This window comes from Primulina tabacum, chromosome 13 (genome assembly GCF_025594145.1).
Source record: "Primulina tabacum isolate GXHZ01 chromosome 13, ASM2559414v2, whole genome shotgun sequence".
Taxonomy (NCBI): Eukaryota; Viridiplantae; Streptophyta; class Magnoliopsida; order Lamiales; family Gesneriaceae; genus Primulina; species Primulina tabacum.
In genome coordinates, this window is record NC_134562.1 from 21,751,771 (window position 1) to 21,769,813 (window position 18,043).

General features: G+C 38.6%; 1 protein-coding gene across 1 annotated transcript; it reads right to left on the minus strand.

Moving 5' to 3' along the window:
- Positions 1-10,133: 10,133 nt before the first annotated feature.
- Positions 10,134-12,246, minus strand: LOC142521912 (uncharacterized). The gene is made up of 3 exons (XM_075625084.1): positions 11,352-12,246; positions 10,828-11,140; positions 10,134-10,521 (listed from the first exon to the last, which is right to left on the minus strand). Exons 1-3 carry the CDS (start codon positions 12,244-12,246, stop codon positions 10,134-10,136), a joined length of 1,596 nt encoding a protein of 531 aa, XP_075481199.1.
- Between the last annotated feature and the right edge of the window lie 5,797 nt (positions 12,247-18,043).

The following is an 18,043-nucleotide window of genomic DNA, read 5'->3' on the forward strand; positions in this document are numbered from 1 at the left end:
GTTTACCCATTCGGAGCTGTAGAATTGCAAGATGGAAAAGATGGGACATTTACGGTCAATGCCCAGCGACTGAAGTACTACATGGATGGCACAGTCGAGCCACAACTTGGAATCACCCGGTTCTAAGACAATCCAAACTGAAACTGACCGAAGTCCAGCTCTCGACTATAAATTTAGAACTACCTCGTTTTCCCTTATCTTGCATTTAATTCGATTTTTAGTTTATGTTCTTATTATTTTACTTAAGAAAAAAAAAGAAGAGGGAAAGCCGTGAAGCTTCCGCCCAGGCGGACATTTACATCCGCACAAGCGCGCCCCTTTTTAAAAAAAAATTTGCAAAAAGCCGTGAGGTTTCCGCCCGAGGCGCGCTCTTTTTCAAAATTTTTTGTCCAAAAGCCGTGGAGCATCCGCCAGGGCGGAAACTTATGTCGGCCCAGGCGGATCGCGCAGATTTAAAATTCTGCAACCTCCTTTTCTTCTCCCCATTCAAACCCTACTCCTCCCCCTTCAATTTTCTGCGCTTCGTCCCTAAATATCACTCAAATCTATTCTCTTGTGTCAATTTCAGGTACAATCTTGGGTCACCATCTTCACCAAACATAAAGAAGTGATTTTTCCGGTCAAGAATTGAACTTTTCCGGCCCCCTCTGAAATTTCCGGCCACCTCTGAAATTTCCGGCCGCCGCTGCCCTTTTTTCCGCTGCCGCTTAAGCCTCCGGCCGCCACAATTTCTGTCAACACGCCTCCTACTCCGGGCTACTTGTTCTTCTCAAATAATCCACGATGGCACCTAAGAAAGCTCGGGTGAGTCATGCCTCTTCGTCTTCATCGCGTAATTCTCAGTTATTTGTGAATGATGCCGCTAGGGAACGATATGAACATGCGAAAATACATAGAGCTCCGCTTCGCGAACGTGGTTTCCAGCTTGTGCAATACATATCTATTATAAATCAAATTGAGAATAAAAGATGGGGTAAATTTTGTAGCCAACCACAAGCCGCGGTAGTGCCAGTGGTGAGAGAATTCTATGCTAATGCGGCTGAGAGGAGCAATAGTAAAGCTTTAATGAGAGGAAAGCTGGTAGATTTTAGTTCAGTAGAAATTAATAGGGTGCTTGAGACACCGGCGGTGGATGACTCGGTATATGTGTCAAAGGCAGCAGAACCCAATTTAGACTTGATGATGCAAAGAATCTGCTATCCGGGGTCTCCGTGGAAGACACATGGCTCGCACACTTGTTTTGCAGAGAAATATTTGCTCGTCCCAGCTGCGATGTGGTATGAATTTATGGCCACACGTTTGATGCCAGTTGGGCACACTAGTGAAGTACAGAGGGAGAGGGGGCTGCTGCTTTACGCACTGATCACTTGCATGCCACTCAATGTGGGCAGGATTATTCAGTCGCAGATCCATCTGATCATTCATAATCCGAATGTGGCATTATTCTTCCCCCACATTATCACCGAGCTATGTGCGGGCGCTGGGGTCGTTTTTCAGGATGACGATGAGTGGTTGCCACCGACCTAGGCCCTCGATGACGCTAGCTGGATACAGAAAATGGCAGTACGGCGGAAGGCTTTCCCGCAGTTTGGCCCTATATGGGACGGTTTCACTTTCGATCCCATGCCCCAGCAGCCCCCATCACCGGCCCCGCGACCTCGACGTCGCCTTCTTCAGGACCGGATGGACAAATTTGCTGCCTTCGCGGACCATCAGTTACAGTGGCAGGCTGTGAGTCAGACATATCAGACTGCTACTGATGCCATACTGCGTCTATCCCTGAGCCACAGTGGTATTGACCCAGTCCTTATGCCACTACCTATGCCAGCTTTCCTACCACCGTTTCAGTTCCACTATGCCAATGCCCAGAGCCGTATGCTGGTGTCATTCCCCCAGAGGCTAACGTGGAGGATGATCTTTGAGAGGGGAGTCACTTCTGTCCCTTCTTTTTATTTCCTGCATTTCGTTTAGATCATTTTGTTTATTTCTGTGTCTGTTGCATGTTTAGGTCATATTGCATCTATTTTGTTACACACTATCTGCCTCTTTTTCTATCGTCTGTTGCATTGGGAACACTGCTCGACTTTAGTATTGGGGGATGGATGGGTGTTGTGTTATGTGTTCATTTTTTTCTTTGTTGGTTTTATTTGTGGGCATTTATTTTTAGTCGTTTTTTTAGCATTGGAGTGTGTCAGCCGACAGTGTTCGAAGTAGTACTTGTTAGCCAAAAATGATTAAAAGGTGATGAGACATGCCCTGTCTGTCGTGTACTTGCACTTCTTTAGCACCTACTGTGGTAAATACATGAAGTTTTATTTAAAACGTTGAACTCTCTTTGCACAAAAAATTTAAAATTTAAGTGGAGAACGAAGATGTTTGAAGGTGTAAATTGAACTTGACGATATTCTCTTGAATCGAGGTATCTATCAGCAGCGAAAAAAAAGAAAAATGGAAAAAAAAAAGAAAAAAAGAGAATGATGGAGATGTAAGGTGTGGGGGAGCCGAATAAAGGAATGAAATCCAATTCCTGGCTAAAATTGGAGATGTAAGGTGCTGGAGAGCCAAATAAAGGAATGAAATCCTATTCCTGGCTAAAATGTAAAACACATGGATTTGGATCTGAGATGAAAGGCTCTAATTTAGTCCTTTTATTACTGGATTCCAATTCAGTCAAAAAAAAAAAAATTTGCTGCTGGTGATTACTGAGTGCAGAGGAATAAAGGAAGAGTAAGATTTACACTAACAGACTTAAATCTTTGACCATGGTTGAGAATGGATCCCTCTGTCATTTATGTTGCTAGGACTAACGACACACACATACACGTTCAGGTTTTATTTGAAACAATGTCTAAACCAAAAGAAAGTGCGAAAAATTGTGCTTTTGCATTGATCGACAAGGGAATATGTTGAGTTTCGCTTGAGGCTAGTTGATGACTATGAATTCACTGTCGAGCTACTTGGTGTCATGTTCCATTTTTTCTTGTCACCTAGTTTTGCTCGAGGGTGAGCAAAAGGTTAGTATTGGGGGGTTGATACAGGGGGATTTTACTTGTTTTTCATATCATGTTATGTCGCATTGTGTTGCATTTATCATTTAGATTGCATGCATTTTGTATTATTTTAGCATACTTTTTGTTTTATTATTGCTCATGCGTATAGTTGGTGAAAATGCAGGGGAGTCGTGCATAAACTGAAAATTAAAGAAAAAAATCGAAAGCCATCCGCTCGGGCGCCTCCAAGGCGGGAGAGAAGGATAATTTTCGAAGGTCATCCGCCCGGGTGGCAAAATTAGGTCCGCCCGGGCGCGTCAAAGAAAAATGAAATTACAAGATTTACGAAGGTCATCCGCCCGGGCGGAAACTTATGTCCGCCCGGGCGCGTTTGTAATTTTGGAAAGATTTTGGATGATTTCTTCCCTTAATTCTGAATGGGGAGGATATGGAAGGGAGATTGCACGAAAAATGATCATTATTCAGCAGCCACCACAAGCCTTGGAGAGGAATTCGCGCTTGGATTGCAGATTCGACAATTTTCCGGGCATCGTCTTTGCGTTTTTAATCAAATATAGTATTTCTAACTTAGTTTTTATCTTTGAAACATTGTTGCGTTTATTTTTATTATGAATTCTAGTAGCTAAACTTTTAAATATTTGTTGGGATTTAAGGGGATCCTACCCCAAACTTTGATTTAATTAATTTATATTTCGATTGTTGCGTTATTCTTGAATGTGCTACTGTTTTTTCATTGTGTTGTTAGAGCGTAGCTAACTTTAACAACGTTTTTATATTGCGAGTGAGTTCGAGAGAATAATTTGTGATAGGAACGAGTAGTATAATCCGTGGGTCTACAATTTACATAGATATATGAAATTGGATACGCGCCGATAGTCATAGTCCGATAGAGCAAAAACTAGGGGATTTCATAGATCGACACGCGATTCACTCTTGGTAAATAAATAAAAACATTTAATTACTTCATTGAGCAAAATTAGTTTGGCATAGCTCTAGATTGTGTGTTCAATTGAATAGGAAATCCTATCAGAAGCATACAATTACTATCGAACAAATTAATTAATTAACGAGGGTAGGTGAACTGATATTCCCAACAAATTCATTTCTCATTGATTTTAAATCAACCATATTAGTTATTATATTTCATTATCCAATTCCTGAATCATTTTATTTGCGTATTTATTTGAGCATGGTAGTACTAAAACAACCAATCAATTTTTGTTGCTAAAGATTTAATAACTGAAAATAATAATTGTCAAATACAGTCTTCAGTGGAACGATACTCGTACTCACGTACATTATACTATTACTTGACATCGTGCACTTGCGATTAATTTTTGAGCATACAAAATTATATTTTTATTAAGGATTCCACAGTGCAAGTTTTGCTCGATCAGCATTCTCATAAGCTTCATTTCAAAACTCATCCATCTAACTCAACTGCAGTTTTCTAATTTCTCTCGAAGCTTACAAATCAAAATTTAATTTCCTCACAGCCCAAAATGCTCTATGCTCCAACTCCAACGGCAAATGACATACTTTACCAAAAACCAGCCGATAGGGAGACATCCCAATAGGTGTCTTGAATGCAGTACGATAGGCGCACAATGCATCATCTAACTTAATGGCCCAATCCTTCTGGTTTGTGTTGACAGTATTCTCCAGTATTTGTTTAATCTCTCGGTTGGATATTTCAGCTTGTCCATTTGACTGAGGATGATATGCTAGTGCCACCTTGTGCTTCACACTGTATTTAGCCAAAAGTGAGTTGATAATTTTTTGCAAAAGTGCGTACCTTCGTCACTTATGATGGCCCTCGGTATTCCAAATCTGGTGAAGATGTTCTTGTAACGCCCCGAAAATTTAAAGATCCACGCGAATCACATTCATGCAATTATTAAATTCTTTGTGTATTTTAATTAAATGTTTTAATTGTATAAATTAATTATGTGGTGCATATTTGTATTTTTAAAATATATTTTCTACATGGTTGCATTAAAATGTATTTTTAAAGGTTATTCGAGTCACGATCGAGGAACGGAGACCGAGGGCTGAAAAATGTAAAATGTTTTTAATAAATAATTGTTTTAAATTATTTAAAATAAGAGTGATGATTTTCCATATTTTCGAAAATAATGGGTTTTTAGGTGATTTTATACGTCGGGACGTAATTTATCGGTGTTGGTTTTTCAACAAAAATACGAACTTTTTGGCAACCCGGCTAATAAATTCACAAACTTATTTTACCAAAACTATTTTTAAAATTTTAATTAAATCCTAATTAAGACTAATGGGCCTAATTTGATTGGCTTAATATGCCTAAGCCTAGTTAGTAACTTAATTAGTATTTAATATGTTAAAACCCTACAATTGGCAAAAAAAACTCACGACCACACACTCAAAAAATTCAGAAACTCTCCCCACCACCCGTTACACGATACACACTTACACACCACAAGTTGAAGGATTTTCATGAGGTTCAAGGGAATTCAAAGCCAAGGTTCTTGCCCGTTCTTCGTCATCAACGTTAATTCGTGCCTATAAAACGCAAAGTCACGCCATACATCTCCTTTTCTCATCCATCATGTCATAATATCTTTTTAAATATTGTGTGCATGAAGATCATGAAGTTGTTTTCTGTAAGAGGCTGCCATAATGTTATGATATGATCAAGAGATGTTTATACATTATTTTAAAAGGTCCTATCCTCACGAAAAACACTACACAACAAGCAACTCAGCGAAATCGTTATTTTCCTGTCATGAAGTTTTGGGGTTCGGCTTTCATGTTCTAAAGGGAAGGCTGTCCTGGGCTTGGGTTCAGGGCTGGCCTAGAGTCTGGTGAAGTCAAGGGGAAAGTCCGAGCCAAGCTAGAACTCGGGTTAGAAGGGCGGACAAGGATTCCTACCCGAGAACTTGCACAGAATTGCGCAGAAAGTTGCGCGGCTTGCAGGGGAGTGAAGGCTCGGTCCAGGGCTCGTGGGCTGGGCTAGGGTAACTCATTAGGGTCCTATGAAGGGGCACTAGGGGTTGGTTTGGGTGTTGGGGTGACGGCTAGGTCCCTAGGTGCACAATGCAAGAGTCCACACAAAGTGCAACTCTCGGCCACTGCATGGGTTTGGTTAGGGGGTCACGGTTTTTTGGTTGGGGCTGGTTCCTAGGGGTTCCTAAGGTCCAGTAGGGTGCACTAAGGAGTTGGTTAGGGTTTGGGAAGGTATGGCTTGAGGGTGGCTCGACAAAATCGAGACACGGCTCGGGTGGGACTTTTGTAGGTCATGTTAGGGTTTTTCAAAGCAAAAATATTTGAAACATGGCTCACAGGGGGTCGAGCCATGGTTCATAAGGGCTGAAATAATATCAAAAGTCTAAGTTGTAAGTTAAGGAATTTTATTCTAAAGTTTGGGGTTTTTTCGGGATTAAAACACCGTCAAAACAATAAATTAAAGATAAATGAAAAAGTTTAATTTTTAAGCTAAATAAAATTATGGGAAAATTAATTTAGGCTTAAATAATTATTTGGGACATGTTAGAGTCAATGAAATCAAGACAAAGTCAAAATCGTAAAATGTCACGTCCAGGGGTAAAATGGTCTTTTTACACCTAAAAATTAGAAAGCGTCATGGCAGTGCTCTAAATGTTATTTTTATGATATTATGATTATTTTTAAATATTTATGAAATGTTCACAATTAAATTATGATTTTTAAATGTCTATGGGATTTTTATTATTTAAGGAAGACATTTAAAAGACATGTTGCATGCTTGGTTTCAAAAACAAAAAAATGTTATGTTATGCATGATTTTATAAAGTGATGTGAATGTAAAACGTTGAAGGAAGTGAAGTAATTTTGACTAATTCGATAATGTTGGAGATATCGTGAGGGTGACGGTCCCAGTGGGAGCCCGACGATCGTATTTTCATTATTACGAATATGAGGATATGAAGATATGAGGTTTGAGGTAAGAATGAGAATATCGTGAGGGGAGAAGTCCCCAGAGGGAGCCCATTTAAGGAAAAAGGTTCCAGAAGGAGCCCCGACGATCGTATTTCCGTTCGATGAGGATAGGCCAAGGCTCAGTTGACCGATGAGAGTGTCGCTTATGTCCCCGCCGCCCAGTACTGTGGTTACTTGTAGATGGATCCATCGAATTTTGATTTTTGAGGAAAGTCACAATTAACTGATCTGAATTTAACAAAGGAAAAGGAAAAGGAAAATGTTTATGATCATGATAAAAGGTTTTATTTTATGTCATGTTGAGGGAAAAGAAAAAAGTTAAGGTTACTTATGCATATCATGAAAATGTTATTTTTACTTAAAAGTATTTTCACTGTTGCATGCGATTTTAACGTATTATTTGTTATAAAGATTATGGTGTGTTGAGTCTTTAGACTCACTAGGTGTTATGGATGCAGGTGAGTTTGAGAGAGGTCTTGATAGTTGACCTGACTGGATTGAAGGTGCACACAACCCGAGGAACAGCGCTTCTACTCTTTCGCATTTATGATTTTTGATTCATGATTTAAGTTAAAGATTTTAAGACTATTTATTTATGCTTTCGAGAGATTTTGAGAGGTTTAGTATGGCTATACTTTTCAAATTTATTGTTTTTTAGGTTTGGTAAAACAGTTGACAATTTCATTTTATGACTATTGCACTTGATTTTTAAGATACTTGTTGGTTGGTTTTTTTTAAAAAAGTGTGCAAAATATTTTTATGCATGTGTCAGGTTCGGCCGAGGACCCAGTAGTTTTTTTTTTTAAAAAAAATATGGTACTTTTAAAGCAAGAAAAAGGGCAGACGTTTCAGTTCTTATGCACGAATTTAGCTACAACACGAGCGTCATTAGTATTGGTGGCGATTGCTTTCACCCATTTCGAAACATAGTCCACAGCTAATAAAATATAAGAATGACCAAAAGAAGGCGGAATGGGTCCCATGAAATCTATGCCCCAAACGTCAGAAAGTTCCACTTCCAAAATATTTGTCAGTGGTAGTTCGTGACGCCTAGAGATGTTTCCTAACTTCTGGCATCTATCACATGATTTTACTAAGGTATAACTATCTTTAAACAAACAAGACCAATAAAAACTAGATTGCAATACCTTAGTTGTTGTTCGTGATGCTCCAAAATGTTCACCATATGGTACGAATGACATTGCTCTAGAATTTTGTGTGCTTCGACACCATCCATGCATCTCCTAATAACTTGGTCAGCACATCTCTTGTAAACAAATGGATAATCCCACAAGTAGAACTTGATATTATTGAAAAACTTCTTTTTCTGATGATGGCTCAAATCTAAAGGAAGGGTGCCACAAGACAAAAAATGCGCAATATCCACAAACCAAGGAAGTACAGAGTTTACCTCGAAGAGTTGCTCATCCGAAAATGTTTCCTGTATAGCTCTCTCTTCTTTCTTCTCTTCCAGCTCTAGTCTCGACAAGTGGTCAGCCACTTGATTCTCACTCCTTTTTTTATCTTTGACATCGAAGTCAAATTCTTGTAGTAAAAAAATCCACCTTATCAAGCGTGGTTTCGCATCCTTCTAGGCGAATAGATAGCGAATAGCTGCATGATCAGTAAAAACAACTACTGTGGTGCCGATCAAATAGGGCCTGAATTTGTCGAAAGCAAATACTACTGCAAGCATCTCCTTCTCAGTCGTAGTGTAATTTTGCTGTGCGGCATCCATTGTGCGGCTTGCGTAGTAGATCGCCCTAAACATATTTTCCCTTCTTTGGCCCAAGACAGCGCCCACTGCATAATCACTCGCATCATACATTAGCTCAAAGGGCTCCTTCCAGTCCGGTACTATCATAATTGGTGCAGTCAGCAATGCCTTCTTGATGTTCTCAAATTCCTGCAAACAATTATCATCAAATATAAAATTAGACTCTTTTTCAAGTAAATTACATAGGGGTTTAGTGATCTTAGAAAAATATTTAATAAATCTATGATAAAACCCTGCTTGCCCTAGAAAGCTCCTTATTCCTTTGATGTTCTTTGGTGGGGAATTTTTTCGATTGCAACCACCTTGGCTCTATCTAGCTCTAATCCCTTAGAAGACTCTAATCCTCTAGAAGACACTTTATGTCCAAGAACAATACCAACTTGGACCATAAAGTGACATTTCTCCCAGTTAAGAACTAAGTTCTTTTCTTGGTATCTCTGCAAAACAAGGGATATGTTATGTAAACAATGATCAAACGAAGAAAAAAATACCGAAAAGTCATCAATGAAGGCTTCCAATATATCCTCCACCATGTCTGCGAATATGGCCATCATGCACCTCTGAAAGGTAGCAGGTGCATTGCATAGCCCAAAAGGCATTCTCCTAAAAGAGAACGTGCCATAGGGACACGTGAAAGTGGTCTTCTCCTGGTCTTCTGGCGCTATAGTAACTTTATTATAACCTGAATAACCTTCTAAAAAGCAATAATGACAATAAACAGCAAGTCTATCAAGCATTTGATCGATAAAAGACAGTGAAAAATGATCTTTACGTGTGGCATTGTTCAACTTTCTATCATCAATTCATACTCGCCAGCCAGTTACAGTACGAGTAGATATTAGTGCATCATTTTCATTTCTAACAACATTTATTCCACCCTTTTTTGGTACAACTTGCACAGGAGACACCCAAATACTGTCAGAAATAGCATAAATTACACCAGAATTTAACAGTTTCAGCACCTTATTTTTTACAACTTCCTTCATCGACGGATTCAACCTCCTCTGATGATCCACATAAGGAGTATACGACTCCTCCATTAGAATTTTATGCATGCATATAGGTGGGGCTAATTCCCCTAATATCAAAAACCGACCACCCTAAAGTAGTTTTATATTTCCTCAACACTCTCAATAATTTATCTTCCTCAGCACAAGAAATGGAGGAAAAGATGGTTATTGGATATGTCGACTTCTTACCTAAAAATGCATAGCAAAGGTGGCTTGGCAATTCTTTCAAATCAGTGGAGGAAGGTATTACCTTTGTTTGCTCATCTACCTCCAATTCCTCAATTGGTGATTTTGTTTTTCTTTCGTTTTGTGATCCGTCAAGAGCCACAAGTTGCTTTTTCACTTCCCAATTGTCTTCATCAGCAGTTTCTGAATCACCTATCAACAACTCTCCAAAGGATCCCTAATTCTTGCACGATCAAGAGATACACATGAGTCTATAACATCAATCCATTTACAAGTACTTACCTCATTTGAGCCCTTCATGGCATTATAGATGTTAAAAATGACAGCTTCTCCACCAACTCTCAAGGTGAGTTCACCCTTATGCACATCTATCAATGCCATTCCAGTCGCCAGGAAAGGTTTCCCAAAGATTAATGGGGTATCATGATCCTCCTCCATATCTAAAATCACAAAATCAGTAGGAAAAATAAATTTGTCAACTTTTACCAGTACATCTTCAACGATCTCACGTGGATATGTGAGACTTCTGTCTGCAAGCTGTAAGGTGATAGATGTTGGTTTAACCTCTTCAAGCTCCAATTCCCTATAAATAGAAAATGGCATCAAATTAATACTTACTCCCAAATCACATAAAACTCTACTACATTTAGAACCTCCAATAAAGCAAGGAATAGTAAAACTCCCTGAATCTTTTAATTTTTGTGACAGCTTCTTTTGCAGAATGGCGCTACACTCATCAGTCAGCTTCACAGTCTAGTACTCTTGCAGCTTCCTCTTCTTAGAAATCACATCTTTAATGAATTTTTCATAATTTGGCATTTGCTCCAAAGCATCAGCAAATGGTATGTTGATGTGAATTTTCTTGAAAATATCTAGGAACTTTGCAAACTGATCATCCAAATTCTTTTTCTTGAACCTCTGAGGATATGGAAGAGTTTGTTTCAATATAGGAGTTCGTTTAACTTCAACTTCAGCTTTGAATTCCTCCGTTTCACCTTCTTCAACTGACTTCTTACTTTCCACTCTCTCTTTGGGACCTTGTACCTCCAATTCTTTTCCACTCCTCAGAGTGACTGCCTTGCACTGCTTTTTTGGATTCACTTCCATGTTACTTGGAAATTGACCCCTGTTTTGATCTCTCAATGCGTTAGTGAGCTGTCCGATTCGCGTCTCCAAAGATTTCATTGTGGCACCCATATTTCCTATGTGAGTCTCCATAACGAGACTTAGTCCTCGCCATCATTTTTCCAGATTCAGAAACAAACGTTTCCAATAAATCTTAAAACGAAGACTTTCCTTCCCCTTTTGATGTATTGAACACCGGTGGAGGATTCAACATATTTTTATTATTCGCATATGAAATATTTTAATGATTTCTCAAACCAGGATGATAAGTGTTAGGGGGAGGGTTACCTCGATATCCTCCATAGCCTCCAAAGTTCCTGTTGTTGATGTACTGAGCTTCTTCACGAAGCGAAGGTTCTTCAGCCACAATCGATGGACTCTCAGTCTCTGATGTACTCACCTTATTCATAGCTGCTATTTGTGTGGTCAGTGCAGATACCTGAGCAGTGAGTGACGTAATAGGATCCACAACATAAACTCTAGTTGTCCTCTTTACTCCTGACCTCTCAGACGGCCACTGGTAGATATTTATAGTCATCTGTTCAAGCAAGTCATAAGCTTGCTCGGGAGATTTAGCAAAGATCGTGCCACCAGCTGCTGCATCCACTGTTCCTCTTGTTTGCCCATTTAGAACGTTGTAGAATAATTCAATTTGCACCCAGTCTTCAAAACCATGGTTCAGGCACTTTCTCAATAGCTTCTTGTATCTTTCACACGCCTCATAAAGCTGCTCAAAATCAGTCTGCCTGAAAGTACTAATCTCAATCTTCAACTGTGCAGAATTAGTAGAGGGAAAGTACTTAACCAAAAATTTTGTCGTCAGCTCCTGCCATGTCGTGATACTTCCCAAGAGAAGCGATTGGATCCATCCTCTTGCTTGGTCCCTGAGGGAAAACGGAAGCAAACGTAATTTAATAACATCATCATGAATATTATTAATTTTTACCGTATTCGTGATCTCAAGGAAGGTCCTCAAATGTACGTGAGGATCAGCAGTGGCGGTTCCAGCAAACTGGTTCTGCTGAACCATATTTATAAGAGTAGTCTTCAACTCGAAATTATTGGCGTTGATGGTCCCTCGAGCAATGCAAGAATAATGAGTGTTGATCACTGGTCTGAAGTGATCTCTGATAGGTATAAAATTTGGCAGGTTATGTCTGTCATTCTCTCTGTGTTCAGCCATTGCTTGTATCTCTTCTCTTCTTGATTTTCTTAATCTTCTCGCAGTTCTTTCGATCTCCGGATAAAAAATAAGCAATTCAGAGCTTTGCGATCGTAGCATGCACAGTTAAGCAGAAAAAAATTAACAACTCAATTAAGAAAAATAAAAAGCTCTAAATTAAAATCTAGACTAATTGGTAACAATACTGATATAAACTCAAATTTTGACACTCCCCGGCAACGGCGCCAAAAACTTGTTGCGTATTTTCCGCCGCAAGAGCACGGTTGTCAAGTTTTAATATATGTAAGTAAAGTATCGTTCCCACGAGAAGTGTATATGCAAAATATATCAGTGCTTGTAATTAAAATAGTCACGACTTTATTTAGAAAAATCAATAAAAGTTTGGTCTGTTTAAAAACAAATTAAATCCAAATAATTAATTTATCTAATCACCAAATGAAGATATATCAATGAGAGAAAATATCTAGAAGACTGATATCACTAAGTTTCTACTATAATTATTCCCGATTGAATTTATATTCATGAATTCCAATTATTTAATGGCTAAGAACACTTAATGATTTTATTCTCCCTTTCCCAAGTGACGAATAAATTGTATCAATCAACTTCAATTCAACCATTCCTAATAAAAGTCTAGGTTTCATTGATAAATTCAAACGATGTTCTCATTAAGCCTCGATAAAGTTATACGCTTTCCAAACGATATAAACATTCAACGATGTGTCTCTAATGATCTATAATCCTAATCCCTCTCCCGAGTTATAGAATTAATAAAACAACACACAATTTAAGTCCAGTAAATTGCAGTGAATAAAAACAAGAAAAAAAATTGAACCAAACGGAATTCAATCATGAGAATAACCACTTCAAATCATCGGGTCCACAAAGTTACATAATCCTTTAGAATGGAAAATTAGTTCATCACGAAATCTAAACAGAGACACTACATGTTCAAAGTTTTAGACATCGCAACAAGATAAAATAAAAAAGCGAAAGAATAGATGACAAATCAGAAGTGGCGTCTTTGTCCCCAGATTCGTTGTTCTTTTTCTTCGTGATCAATCTTCGTGTTTTGTTTCGTTTCTGTGCGTGTGTTTGTTTTCTTGCGTCTTTTTTCTCTCCAAGCGACCGTCTCCCCCCACTTCTGAGCTATTTTGCGACATTTTATATCGGCACGGTTGCGCTCGACCTACTGGTTATTGTGCTGTATCTGTGCATGCGCGGTTGCACGTGAAGTGGCGCGGCCGCGCGCGTGCTACTGTCCGAAATCCTTGCACATCTGCTCGTGCGGCTGCTTTCTTGTGTCCACTTTTTTCTCAATTCATGTAATGAAAATAACAACGAACCAAAAACGCATAATTTCGTTCGAAACTAACATAATTCAAAATGAATTCTTAAATGAATTAAGTGAAATTATTGCACTTATCACAGCTCTTTCTTGAAATGGTGCATTTTCAGAGTTTCATCTGACATGATGAAAGGAACATAGGTCCCAAGATCAATGAACCTTGATGTGTAATACATTACTTTCATGTCCGATGTTTGTTTAAAATTTTCAAACTCACTTAGCTTTTGTAGACGAAATTCAGCTGGATAGTATTGCTTTAAAAATTCTCCCCTGAAGGTTTGCCAACTGATCTGTTCCACATCAGCCAAGGATGGTGACATTGTCTCCCACCACTTGCGTGCTCGATCCTCCAGAAACGGTGTCACAACTTCCAATCTAAGTCAGGGTACTTCCAATAGATGCAGTTGAGTTTCGACATTCTTAAGCCAGTTATGACTAAATTCTGGATCAGGATTTACATCAAAGGTCGGAAATCGGTTCTTTTGGAGGGATTCGTAATGATACTTAATTCCTCGCGGTTGTGGTTCTGGTGGCGGATGGATAGCATTGGCAATTGGGTTCACAAATCCTTGCAATGTTGCAGCTACAATAGTAGCTATTGCCATCATATTCTCTCGGCTAAGATTCACCCTAGGAGGTGATGGTGGATTTTTCGTTTTGATTGGTTCCGCGGGGTTTTTGGTTTTTTCTTGGTGGTCTGCCTGTCATTTCCTATTAACATATATTTTATTAATTTGTTTGTAACAATTCATAATCAAAGAAATATTTTCATAAATTTTTGAAATTCACACAATCACTCTTTTAATATCAAAATGATTAACCTAAATGACCTAAATACAATCCATGCTTATCCTAGGGATCATTCTAGTCATCCAGTACTTCGCCATCTCCTACAGCTTTGTCAATTTCTTCTTCCATGGGGTTTCCTCCTCGGTTTTTTTCGAGTTCGCCCATGAGATCTTCCATATTGATCATATAATTTTTTATTTGATTGATGTGTTGTTCCAAAGAGCATTGTGATTTGTCAATGTTTCCACTTTCTTCTTGTAACTGCTGAATTGTGGATTGGTTCACGTTCTCATTGACTTCATGGTCTTCGATCTGTTCTTCAAGGCGGCGTTGCGTTTCGAGACGACTGTCATTTCAAATTTGGAGCGCTAAAATCCTATCTTGCGCTTCGTCCAACTCTTGTTTGGTGATCTCGTGATGCCGTTCTGATTCTTGATGGTAGGCGATACAGCGTCTGATGTCTTTTTGTAACTTCCTTGCTTCTTCACGTGTCTTGTAAAGATCGTTATCCATGCATATGTTATTTAAATCTAGTTAGTAATTATCTCTCTCGAGCTTGTCATTTTTCTCTTTCAATGTTTCAAGTTCTGCTTCCTCTGCTTTGGTTGTTTTTGGAGTTCGGCTATGACGATTCGAGCATCCATGTTCGTTTTCCTTATACAGGTTAAAATTAATTTTTTCATTATTAGGTTCATAAAATACGCATAAATTTTAATATGTAAATAATTTAAAGATAATATAAATTTTTATTTATAAATAAGTTGATACACTTCTTTGCTTTTCAAAGTATATTTTTATTACAATCATCATACTAGTCTAGCCTAGTCTATGATGTCTCCATCATCACTATTGTCGTCGACTACTTCCATCGGTGCTTCCTCCTCCTCTTCCATGTTCTCCACCACAAGATGCAAATAATTATTCTGATCCTGGAGCCTATTCATGGCGCTATGAATCTTTGTGATGTAACGTTCTTGCTTGTTGGTGATTTCTGCGTGACGATGATGGGCACGAGTAGCACGGTCTCTCTCAGTCTCCACTCTTTCTAGAAAATCCCGGTTCAAGGTAGCTAGGTGCTCGGTACGGGTTGAATCAATAAGTACCAAAAGAAGTTGGCTCTCGGCCAAGTCTAGGTGATGAGTGAGTCGTTGTACGTCCGTCGAGAGTAGGTTCTTAAGCTCCATGAGTTCCTGTTTCTCCTGTTTCTCCCTGGCGAGTTGAGCCTTCAGAGTCGCAATTTCTCTAGCTTGATTGTTGATGGTGAGCTGTTGCATGCGAAGGGCAGCTTGAGCACAGGTCCATGGAGCAGCCATTTCCTAGAATAAATTGAGGAAATTTTCAGAACAATAATAAAGGATAGAAAAGTACAAAAAAATGGAAACACAGATGTCGTGGAATTTTCGATGCTAAGAATTTTCAGAATGATTGAAGGAGATAAACTTTGAATTTTGAAGGAATTTTTTGAGACGATGACGTAAGACGTAAATGAATTCGATGGGTGAGTTTATTTCAGATAAGAATGCATTAGGCTTTTGACAAAATTTGAAATTTTGTCTATCAAAATCCCAGCGGGATTATAAACCTGGCGGCTCTGATATCACTTAAATGTCATGCCCCGAGACCGAGGCATTGGTGACATCCGGCATTGTTTATCAATTTACATGAAATCAATTAAGCCTTGTAGCAAATGTCCAAAATCCAATCTTTTTCATAATTCAAAATATTGTCTTTACAATGACAAAAGAATAAAAATTACATCAGAATTGCGGAAGCGAAATACAAAAGGAAAATGTAAAATTCTTGATTGTTGATCTTTTCATTCGATCACCATCCCAAGAATGCCTCATGTTCCTCCTCATTCTTATCTAGTGAGAGATGTAAGGGGTGAGTGTTTTTATAACGTACCGTATTTTTGAACTACTTAAAATTTACGGAAAAGTAAAAATTTTCTTAAATAAATAATAAACTTTCAATTTGCGATAAAAATAATATGCTCGTCTAAAATATTTGAAATAAAACAACTACAACCAAAGTTTTGCAAAAGAACTTGTTTAAACATCGTAAAGTAATCCTGTGAAAATCAGAGTATTTGATACGTTCATTAAAATTTCTTAAAACATAAGCGGTCCTCGGGTTTAGCCTCCGTGCATCCCGAGCCAACTCACTGATCCCCACCACTCGTCTCTTCGTACTCGTCCTTCCCTACATTGATCAAGTCTAGTGAGTCTAAAGAACCAACATGTATAAATTGGAAATAACAAGTAATACATAATAAAATCACATTCATTTTAAAGTAGGACATACATACTTAAACTTGAACGTACTTACATAAACATAATATGCCATCATATCGTAAAAATTTCATAAACATTTTCATAAATTTACTTGCATCATACATACGTGAACATACATGATCATAATCATTTTGCGTAGAGATATGTTTCAAAGCAACTGACCCATTCATAAATGCGCCTGATCAGACTAAACCACAGTAATGGGCTGGCAGGGATGTCCACTACAACATACGTGAGATCCCAGTCATACTTTACCGCGTGGATTGGTCTCTGGTCATGCTTTACTGCTTTCCAATCCTGATCTAAACCCGCTCATGCTTTATCGGGGTGGAGAGGTCACTGTCCACGTTCACCTGCTTTCAAACCCGTTCATATTTGGTCAGAAGACATTTAGCATACCTCAAAAATAAAACATTTTTTTTGCACGTTGAACATACTTACATAGCGTTGAGGAATTCGTAGGATCTCGCTTGGGGCTCCTGCTGCACATACATACTAGTACATTATCCCAACAACTTTAAAATTCATAACTCAACTGCACCAACAAATTCGCCAACAATAACTTATGAATTTCTAGACTCCTCGGGACTTGACCACGTTTAATCAAAATACAAACCCATGACTCGAACCCCGAAACAATCTTGGCATGGAGTAAGAAATTTCCCAAGCAATGGAAGACACGGACCTCGCTTAAACCTTAGTTCAATGTTCCCCAATCAAACTTCGTAACATCTAAACTAACTTTCACTATACTTGGACATAACAACGTAATCACTAGTAGAAAAATCGAATTTTACTTCGGCAGGCTTTACTTCGGTAATAATAAATTACGAAGTAATACATTACCAATAACTTCAGTAATAACACAAGCGAAGTAAAATAATATATTTTACTTTGGTTGTTTAAAAACACGGGCTTCACTATATTTTTTTATTATATTTTACTTCGGCATATCAATGTTGACGAAGTAAAAAAATAAGAAAAATAAGTTCATGCTGAAGTAATAAGATGAACCGCGCCGATTAACAAAGAAAGGTAAAGTATACTGAACATTTAGCGACGGTTTGTAGTTAAAAACCCGTCGCTGATTTAATCAGTGATGGTTTTTCAAAAAGCCGTCGCTAATAGCGAAGCTTTTTTCGCGCATATGCGCACACACTTCAGCGCATATGTGCGAGTGCCTCTGTTCTCGCATCGTAGCTACTGGCCTCCTCGCGCATATGCGCGAGGTCCTCTGCCTACCTCGGCATATGCGCAAGAGACACTGCCCTCACACATCAATCACGGTTTGTTTTAAACCTTCGCCGATTTAGTCAGCGATGGTGTTATAAAAAACCGTCTCTAGTAGCAACGGATTTTTAGAAAC